We start from the raw sequence: 11,097 nt of genomic DNA, 5'->3' as shown, positions 1-11,097 counted from the left end.
AAATGCTGTGTCAGCCATCTTGAAAAGTCTTCCCCTTTCCGATCCAAGGGAGATAATTCTTTGCTTTTCGGTTATTTCCCTTTATAACAGTGCTATTACTTGAGGTAACATCACATGGAGAAGGTGCACCATTCTTCGTAAAAGCTAATGTGGGTTAGCCATAGAAAAGAGATCTTATTTGCGTTGCGAATACTATATGATTTTGAATATTTGGTCAGGGTTTACTTCCAGGGAAAAGTATCCTCATGCCAGGTTGTTCTGACAAACCCCTGTACAGATAGACCTTGGACACTTGAGGATAGTGTTTAGTAGGCATTCAAGTTCTCTTCCAGTAATGATGCCTCATGTGATTAGCAATAAAGTAGCCCCTTCTCAAAGGGAGAAGAAGGTAAATCCTGAAAAGGTGGACCTCTAAGAACTGCACAAAAGCAGCATTACACTGCAAACAGGGACCATTTCTATGTTGATTTGAGGGCCGAGGATAAAAATCCCTAAGCATAAGAAACTACTGTGATAAAGACCATTATTTTTTTCTTAATGCAATTGATAATTAGCCAACATTTGATGGCAACCTTCTGTCTAATGAGACAGTGGCGTTCTACATCTAGTCTAGTGCACTACAGCGTTTGCTGTGGCTATAAAGTCAAAGGTGGAGTTGCCTCTCCAGATGCAGGCCTAGGTGGGTATTAAGGTAATCTAGGTTTGCTCAGTTACCAAGGTCTCCTTCTCAGCATTGCAGACAAGTCCAACAGAAAGGCAAACCAATATGGTTGGAGCCAGCGCAGCTGCAGAAGTTGTTGGAAAGGTGTTGCATTGCGTCACCAACTACCTATCAGCATTCTAAACCAGATTTTATGTCAGGGTTTACTCACTTAGCCTTTTCCTTTCCCAAGGCATTCACAATTAACTAACAGTATTTTAATTAATCTGCTATTATGTAATGAAAGAGGTGCAACTCAATAAACCTCCAGTGTTCACTCGATGATCCCTGTCAAATTTATTTCATCTACCTTTAAAAGAGAAAAGTGTCTAACAACACATGCGACAGATAAAAATGTTCAGAGAAACGAAACTCGTGTAAAGAAAAATGTATGATTTGTTAACTGTGTACATATTTCTTGAAGCCTAACATCAATTTGTTCATGACATCTTTACAAATGGAGTGTAATATGGCTCTGACCTCTTTCTTGATAGATTCCTTTGGTTATGTGATGGTCCTAGGCTTCCATGTATAGCTCTGTGTTTTAAATAACTTCTGAGAAAGAAATCTTGGGTTAGGTTATGGTCAGGACTGTCGGGTGTCTATTCAAAGTCATTCTTGAATCTTAAACTCATACAGTCTTCAAAATTCTCTTTCAGCTGTTCCTGGGAGAGATTTGAGGTGCTAGAGCTTGCTTTATCTTGCTTTAACCTGAATTTTGCAATAATCAACAGGTAGAGCATCTGAAACTCATTCATGAGTGCAGTGTAGTGGGCTTTGTTGTATACTTTTTGGGGCACCCTGAATGGCTCAGAATGTTCATAGTTCTCAATGAATGCTTCTCTTGAAGGGTGCTTTTTCACATTTAAACTGATACACAAAAGTGGCCTGCACTTTCTTGAACAAGCCTGTCTCATAGTAATGTTTGGGGGACAGCCTATTCTTGATGGCAGTTCTGTGATGCATAACTTTTCTTTAAAGTAACTCCAGAGAAATCAATCTGAGAGCTAAGCACTAGGCTATAAGGTGCTCATTCAATTGCAACTGATCACACAGTCTCCAAAGTTCTCTGCCAGCTAATATGAACTTTCTCCATCTTCCTGTAAACAAAACTTTAAAATAAGCAATGGGTACAGAGTCTGGCAGCTCATTCTTATGCACGGTGTTGTGGACTTTGGCTGCTTGACCTTAACAAAAGGGAAGTGATGAAACTTTCTGAGTTCTTGAGCAGAAAATTCTGTCTTTTTTCCAGCTTGACATCTGAACAGAGAAGACATGAAAAAGTCACCCTCCCTTAAGAGTCCGTGAGGTGGGTAAATAATGTTAATCAAATAATGTGTGCCACAAGCTCTCTCTCTCTCTCTCTCTCTCTCTCTCTTTTCTCTCTCTCTGGTTTCCTGTAATTGTCCAACTCTGAGCTAATAAATCTTCCAGTGAAATCATTTTCCGCCTTCATGCAAAATCAGTATTGAGACGACCTGATTATACACATCTCCTGACACAATATCTTAATACATGCACGCTTTTCTAAAAATTGAACTTTTGTCTTAATGAGTGTATGGTCTGCACCAGTTTTTAATTTTATCATCATCAATTTTTTAGACAAATATTCAATTTGATTCAATCAATTTATTAAACAAAAAACATTTGAGACTAATAGTTGAGTGATTTTGTTTTCTATGACTCATGTAAAATCGTTTTGCCAGGTGAAGAGTCTCGATAAAAACACTGTCATCACCCACTTGGTTACATATTAATGACCCTATGTCAATCGCGATTAAGTTAGCTAGTGTGGATTATGACAAGGGTCACACTGAGTGCATGATGATCTACATGTGTAAAACCAAATCATTTCCCGCATTAAATGAAAGAGAAGTGACGTAACGTTGAGGCAGAGGATAACAGGCTGAATGATAGACAAAACATAGTCAAACAATGATGTCACGCTTTTGAGCTGAGAGAAACAAAGGTTTTCAAATCAGTCTCTCTGTGGAAGCTGTGAGAATGAGACACGCCCAATAATGTAGAAATAATTTTGTTTTGTTGCCATTTTGCTGCATTTGGTATCCATCCATCTGGATATCTTTGACAAGTTTTGTCTTTAAAACGAAAATTTATTTTCTACAATTTAAATGAATTTTATTTTATTTAAACAGTTTCATCAGCACAAAACATGGTTGGAAAAATGTTATGAAAGCAGGAATACAAAATGGGTTGAGTCTGCCAATATTAAAATGGAACTGAGTTCAGGTCCTTTATCTTGCCTCGCTCAAATCTCGGTGAGAGGTGTAGGGGACTAGGATATATAAATACCCCAATCCCGTTACAAAAGAATAATGAAACGAATGGAATTGAAGGAAACAAAGACTCAATTGATTGATAAAGATAAACGTCGTTTATTTGCTGTTGAAAGAATGAACGTTTTAGTTATAACATGTGTTCATGTCTGCGCGTGTGTAACCAATGTTCGTTGCGGGGTTGGTGTTGTAGAAGAATAGGAAATGTGTGTTCATCTCACTATCGTATGTTCGCGCGTGGGAAGAGAAATGAGTGTTGTAGTGGAAATGAGAATGATAGTCCAGCGTGCAGACAAAGAATAGGATATGAGAGTTGACATCAGTTAGTAGTCAGCTACGCGAAGGTGTTCTCAGGGAACTAGTAGATAGAGAGAGAAAGAGTGTGAATGTGTACATACGGTCTGTTAGCTTGTGCCCCATACATAGTAGTAAGTGGGTGTGAGGTACGCGTGTGTGTGCGCCGAAACGCCGGCGGCTAGCACGCCGACCAGCCACCTAGGAGGCTAGTCTCGAAAAAGGAAGAAGCCGGTTGTTGCTCTTTGTTTTATACTTGTTTCCGGTGGTCATTTGCGCATGTGTATATTTCCTTAGAAAGCGGAAGTGACGTCGTCCATGTGTGCATTCGTGTGCGCGTGTGTGAGTACATATGTGTGTGTTAGCGCGTGTATATATACACGTGAATGTGAGTGTATGTACGCGAATGTGAATAAATGTACGTGTGTGTGGACGTGGGCGCGTATGTTTGTGTGCGCGTATGTATGTGACATAGCTTGAAATGTGAATGTGTGTTTTTGTGTGAGGCTTGAAAAAGGCTCGTACAGAGGTGAGAAAGGAAATATGGCACCTTGTCAACACGACGTTCATAAAATCATGGGAAAACGTTTACTCGAAAATTGCTTGAGATAAAAGTCTTGATTGGACAACAGATCAGTTGCTCTGTGAATAATAATATGCAAGTCTAAAAGAAAATCTATCATGATCATGTGACTGCTTTATTACTATTGGATTGGTTGGTTTCGTTTTAGGATAGGGGAAAGATAGATATAAACTGGACTGCATGTTTAGAGTGCTGCATACAAATAACAGATGTCTGGCCAAGGGAAAAGTGGACAAAGGCGAAGGCACAAAGAACTGAAAATATCTCTGCTGCTGCTTATGTCCCAAGTGGAATACGCCTTGTTTATGGTGAAAGAGTAAAAAAAAAAATTAGTCGTTTAAAAACGAATACAAAAACCTATCGGATCCTTAAATTTTGATGTCCCTTTAAATGGCAGTCCTCATACATTTATGTCATGCTCCAGCTGGGATACTGTTTGGAGTTGCTTCGCTATGCTTGGATGAGTGCTTGATGTCTTTAAGGCCGAGACAGGAGTGAATCACAACCGGACAAACAAGGTATAACAAAATGACGCAAACAGCAAATAAGAGGCGAGGGCACAAAGAACTGAAAATATCTCTGCTGTTGCAAAGAAGGTGGGTTCTCTTTACTGTGTTAAAAAAATTACTCACACCTGAGAGTGCCCTATACCTCTGCAAAGCCATCATTCGCCCATGCATGAAGTACGGTTGCCACATTTGGGCTGGTGATTCTATCACTAGTTTCCCCCTCTTAGATAGGATACAAAAAGAGTCTCAATTCTAATAGGTCACGCACTATTGACCAAGCTCCAATCTGTGTCCCACCACTGCAATGTTGCATCCTTGTCCCTGTTTTACAAGTACTTCAATGGAATGTGCGTTGATGAACTCACAGCACTTGTTCCCCCTCAACATATTTACTCCTGAACAACCTGACAAGCAGCAAAATCCCACCCCTTCACTGCTGAGATCTCTAGATGCCGGAAAGCCTCCTACTCTAAGTTTCTTCATTCAGACTGCCAGACTTCAGAATTCTCTCCGTTTCCTATTGCCCTGATTGTACTGACATGTAGAAGTTTAAATGTAATGTGAACAGACATTTTGCTACTCAACTCCTCGCAATTCCCTTGTTATCCCTAATAGTAGCCCTTCATGTTCCAAGTGACAATACACCTTCTTTGGAGGTGAAAAAATCCAACTACTCAAGAGATTTTTTTTTTATTATTTGGAATAAAATAAGTACCTCATTAAACAAGATTCAGACTAAGAGCTTAAGAAAGAAGAAAAATAAATCTCTGTTAATTGCTTTGAAACTGGAATTGAGGATTTTGCTTGAAAGAATTTCTTTGTTGTACGAGGGGCGTCCAATAAGTAATACCCCTGACCCACTTCCCATAGCAGTAGAGCAACGAAACTTGGCACAGTTATTAGTCTTTCTCTACATAGGAACTACCCAGAGTTATGCATTTCTCCATCGTTTGATGTTTTTGTAGAACACTCCAGGTTGGTCCTCCAACCACGATGTGACTTCAGAAATCAAGGCTGCATCATCTGGGAAACGCTTTCCTTTCAAAAACAACTTCATGGCTGGGAAGAGGTGAAAGCAAGAGGGTGCATGGTCAGGAGAGTAGGGAGGATGGGGAAGGATTTCATAACCACATGCCTGTGCTTCTGATCTGGTGACATGTGAGTTGTGGACTGGAGTGTTGTCCTGCAGGAGGAGGGTACCTTTGCTGATCTTGCCCTGCCTCTTAATTTTGATAGCTTCCCTTAATTTCCTCAAAAGTGAAGCATAATAGGCTCCTGTAATTGTGGTACCCTTTGCCAGGAAATCTGTCCCTTTGCCAGGAAATCTGTCATCACTACTTCGTCTTGGTCCCAGAAAACTGTGAGCATGACCTTGCCAGCAGAGGGCTGCACCCTTGCCTTCTTTGGAGGTGGTGAGTCCAAGTGCTTCCACTGCATTGACTGGGCTTTGGTCTCTGGATCATAGTGATGGACCCAGGTTTGATCCTGTGTAATCAGTCTTTTGAAAAACTGACTCATCTTCTTGGCACATCTCCAAATTCATCCTCGAGCACTTGACGCGTTCTTGCTTTTGGAATGGTGTGAACAACCTGGGAATCCATCTGGCAGACACCTTATGCCTATGCAAATGGTCATGAATGATAGTTTCCACAGACCCTGTACTAATCTTGACATATTGGGCTATTTGGCGAATATTAATGCACCGATTTTCCAAAATGGCAGCCTCAACTTGACGGACAGATGCCTCATCAATGGCAGACTTCTGGCCATGTTTGAATTCACGATGCCAACGTTTTACAAGGTCATATGATGGGGCATTATCACCATAAGTTTCTTTCATTTCATCAAAAGTCTCCTGTGTGTGCGTCCTTTTAAAATACAAAAACCGGATCACTGCTCGACATTCAACAGGCTCCATTTCACACCTGACTCAGTTCAAACAGCTGTGAAAAAAAATCTGGGGAATTTATTAGTGTAGACAACAAACTGAAACAGTGATCAAGAAACAAATATATAACAAATAAATGCTACCAAAGGCAAGATAAGTTACTTTTTTACCTACCTACCTGGATAAGCTTTTGGTGTTTTAACTTATTTTAAAGCGTTTATTAAGTTTGAAACACAAGTAGTGCCGAACGCTTAAGTTAAAATGAAAACAACATGGCGGACATGAGAGTGTCATATTTGGAGTCTCGATAATCGATCAAAATTCGAAAGATAACACTGTCATGTTCGCCATCTTATTGTTATTTTAACTAAAGCACTCAGTACTACTTGTGTTTCAAACTTAATAAACGCTTTAAAATAAGTTAAAAAGACAAAAATACTTAATCAGGTAGGTAGAAGAGTAGCTTATGCTGCCTGTAGTAATATTTATTTTGTTATATACTTATTTCTTGACCATTTTATTGGTTTGTAGTCTATAGTAAAAATAATGTCAGATTTTTTTGTAGAGCTAGAGTTCTCCTCCTCTAGGGGTGCTGGTGCTGGCCCATTTTCCCATCTTCCGAAATTGTGTCACATCCTTTCACGGTGGGAAAGTGGTAAATACTGTCCCTATTGAGGACTGGAACGACTACGGGTTCGATCGCGACTAATTTTGGATCCCTATTTGCGATAGCTAGATTTTGCGTTATAAAACAGGTAATAACTTAAGGGTCTAAATTGGTGCGGGGGGGGGTCGCGTTTTTGTTTCATAAAGTAAACTTTTACTGGAATTGGAGATTCATAACTCATAAATTGAATTACAAAATAAACGTATTGTTGTGAGAGAGAGAGTCGTTTTTGTTTTTTTTTAAACCTGACACTCCCAAATGGAGGCGCGTATGTCGTTGTTAACAGCCAATGACAACAGGTGACCTCTTAAGAAACTGAAAAAAAAAAAAATACAAAAAAAAAACAAACAAAAAAACACACACACACACACACACACACACACCTGTTTAGCACACAGGTAGGAAATTATTGCCACAGGTAAGTCCTCGCCATATCACTATCAATTTAAAATTGTTTTGAATTTCATTCGTGGTAACTAATTTTTTTTCCATCTTAATAGTTCTTTTCTTATTCTATTGTTTTTACATATAGATAGCTACATCTCTATATATGCCCAGAAAAAAAAAAAAAAAGAAAAGATCTCCACCCTTTAATGGACCAAGAAGATGGCGCCTTCTTTTAAGGTTTTCATTAAACATATACTTGCTTATCTATCTACCTTTTGAATTAATCAGGAAAGTAATCGCTGAAATTCAAATGTATACTTCTCCTTTTTTTTTTAAATATCCGAATCCGTGTTTATTTTACTTATTTATTTTGTTTGTAAATTAACTTCTGTTTTTTTTTTTTTGACCTACCTTTCCAAATATATTTCCTAAAATAAGGTAGACCTGTTATCTTCCACTTCCGTAAAGATAAATTTTATTTATTTATTTTTTAGAAAGGTGTCTTATGAATGTTTCGTTTATTTTATTGCTATTTTAAATGGCGTGTTCATGTCGTTAATTAAAAAAATCTTAATGCTAAAGTTTATTTATTTATTTATTTTTTAGCTTTAGGTATGAGAAAGAAAAAAAAAACTTTTCTCGTTCGGGACATCTTTTTATTATACAAAACTTAAACTGCCTTAATTTATTCAGGAACCTTCCTTTTACTTTTATTAATATATTAAATAAGAATTAGTAAATCAAATTTGCTGGTTCTACAAAATTTGAACCGAACCATTAAACCCTTATCTAAGTTTTAGGTTGAACCTAAAACTTAGATAAGTGGTTTAAAAAAAAAAAAATTAAATTTTCAAGAAATACCTTAAATTTAAATATTATTTTGCCATTAAGTTATTAATTGAACCAAGTTTTTAGAAAGCTATAACTAATTTTGTTAAGATAATGTTTTATCTCTGTAAAATTGTTGGATGAAAATAGCTTCTAAAAACTTTTGATAGCGTTAGATTTGCTAAGGAATTTAGAAGCTAGAAACGACTATCTTGTTTTCAAATTTTGAAGGGTCACGAAATATTTTCTGTACTTCTACAAACTGTGCTGAAATAACAATTTAGAAATCCATTCTTAGCAAACGGAGGGAGGCTTTAAAAAATTCTGTATTGGAAAATCAAAGATATCGTAAAAATTTAATTTAACTTGAAAATCACATCTACAAAAAAAAAACAAAAACAAAAAACAAACATGAAAAGCACAGCCCCCCCCATTTTGCAGAAACACCCTTTTTTTCTCAACTATTAAAAAGGTTGACTTAATCGAAATGCATCCTGCTGGATTTTTAAAGAGTATTTCTTGAAGTTCGTGTTAGTACTTCACGTTATTGCATTCTTGATTTCAATAAATATGGTTATTAATAAATAAAGACTAAGTTATGTAGAGGCGAAAAACACACTCCTTAAAAAAAAAAAATGGGGTGCTTGTGCACTTTTGCCACCGCGCAATTTTAAATGTTTTTTTCAGGTTAAATTCAAGCTTCACGATTATTTTTCTTTTTCTTTTTTTTATTCTATTTATTTTTTTTGTTGAAAGTGCAATGGGGGACCACCCGAAGAATTACCTTGTGGAAGTGGATTACTTCCTCATTGAAACATGTTTTACGAATTGACTGACGTTAAATATTTTTATGATTTGAAACAAAATAATACAAAATAATGGCTAAAGAAACTGTAGTATGCCTATGGGCGGGTGCAAGTGCCCGGTTCGTTCTCCTGAAGCGAAAACTTCTCTTCACACACGTTCGACTGTCTTTTTGGCCAAAATCAAAGTGTAGTATCTGTTCTTCAGATGCGGCACTTCCATTTCTCGTTCTCTTTCAGTGGAGGAGAAATCCTTCACGACTGAGCGTTAAAAAACGACCCTGGTGTCTAACTAACTCTGTCCCGTGGGAAGGCATTGTAAATAGGTACTAGTCGTTCAGCCAGCTTTGCTCGGGCCCTATGTACTGTTCATAACTTTATGTGCATATGTATATTTATATATTAAAAAGTTTGAATCCTGTCCAGGTAACCTACATCTAATATATCAACTTTGACCTCTTGGCAGCCAAATTTCCCCCCCAAAACCGATTAAAAAGCTTGCTGCATGTCTGATTACTCTTTATGTCAAAATTTTAAATGTTTAGACCAAAAATTGATTGAATAGTTTGCTAAAAACCGCAAAGGTAAAATCTTTTGAACTTTGACACCTTGGTAGCCAAATTTTTGGTCAAAAACCGATTAAAAAGCTTGCTTCTGAATACACTATGTAAAATTTCAAATGTTTAGACCAGAAATTGGCTGAGAGGTCAAATTATTTTAAACTTTGACCCTAATTTTGACCCCTTAACATTTATTGTTTTGGGTTCAAATCAAGTTAGTTTGATCCATTTCCAAGGAACCTACATCTAAAATTTGAAGTGTTTAGACCCAAAATTGATGAAGGAGTTTTGTAGAGTTTTCAAAGGTCAAATCATTGAACTTTGACCCCTTAACAGCCAAATTTCTGGCCGAAAACCGATTAAAAAGATTTTCCTAAATCTCAATGCCCCTTATATCAAATCTCGAGTCTGTAGACTGAAAATTGACAGAATAGTTTGGTAGGGAAATGTACACACACACAGGCAATTTCACTTTTATAGATATATAGATTTACAGTCAAACAATAGACACAACAATTTCTTAAAGTTAAGATAAGACAAATGAGTGCTTCTTCAGAATTCAACCTAATTTTAACAAAAAGGAAAAAAAATCTATGTATATTCCAAAAAGCATGTAAAGTGATCAAGTAGTTTTTGTTTTAACTAAAAAAAAAATCAAATTTTTGAGTTAGCAAACGTTTGTGTTTTGATCTGCCGTGTTGAGACAACTCAATTCGAACTGCCGAGGTTAAAATAAGCCTTGTAATGAATACAAGTTACTATTAAAATTGCTAAAAATCGTAAAAAATGTGTGTGTGTGTGTGTGTGTGTGTATATATATATATATATATATATATATATATATATATATATTTAAACTACTCCAAGTTATGTGATTTTTGGAATAGGACATTTTTGTTCTATGATGGATATGTACATCAAAGATTTTTCTGTATTATTTATTTTTTTTTGTTTGTTTTTGTTAAATTAGGTTGAATTCTAGACAAGTGAAAAAATGTAAACCATTTACAACTCCATAAAATAGTTTTCGGGGCGGTCATCAAGTTCCGTCTGTGTTTGTTTACAATCACATCAGCTGATATTTGAACTTGACGATGAATGCCCTGAAAAAGTAATTTCTGATTAATGCTTACCAGTTTTAAAATAATCTGTTATTTCGAAAAATAGCCAAGTTTCCCTATTTTAAAACTGGTAAACATTAATCAGAAGTGACTCTTCCAGGGCATTCACCGTCAAACCCAAATAACAGATGATGTGATATTGTAAACAAAAAAAACATGTATGCATCTTGATGAACACCAATTTTCGATGATCAATACTATTACTGACATAAACGATTTTAAAGGAAATAATACAAGTGGGGAAATCAGTCAAAAAAAATTATTTTTCTTATTTGTGGCCTATTTGCATAATAATATTGATGATGATGATAATAATCATCCTGATTTCATTTTATAACATCTCTATGGGATTTCTTCTCCGGATTTTCTTTCAATCCTGGTTTTAAACTAGGAGCTTCAAAGATCAAGTGTTTTCCTAAGCATATTGGGATTACCTACAATAGCAGAGGTCTAAAGGCCG

General features: G+C 36.6%; 1 protein-coding gene across 2 annotated transcripts in view; it reads left to right on the top strand.

Moving 5' to 3' along the window:
* The first annotated feature begins 7,259 nt into the window (after positions 1–7,259).
* Positions 7,260–11,097, top strand: part of LOC145293977 (CD109 antigen-like) — a 135,537-nt gene continuing 131,699 nt past the window's right edge. Inside the window, exon 1 of one of the 2 annotated variants that reach the window (XM_080140874.1) lies at positions 7,260–7,356. Coding sequence is in view for 1 of the 2 variants with exons in the window: in XM_080140865.1 (XP_079996991.1) it covers positions 7,545–7,562 (18 nt within the window). In the remaining variant the exon portion in view is untranslated. Of the gene's footprint in view, positions 7,357–7,443; positions 7,563–11,097 lie in introns of those variants that run through there. The other variant, XM_080140865.1, reaches the window with a different exon arrangement.

Source organism: Euprymna scolopes, chromosome 2 (genome assembly GCF_053919585.1).
Source record: "Euprymna scolopes isolate OS-2025 chromosome 2, ASM5391958v1, whole genome shotgun sequence".
Taxonomy (NCBI): Eukaryota; Metazoa; Mollusca; class Cephalopoda; order Sepiida; family Sepiolidae; genus Euprymna; species Euprymna scolopes.
Note: the sequence above shows the minus strand (reverse complement) of the source record. Positions and strands in the feature narration are given on the sequence as shown.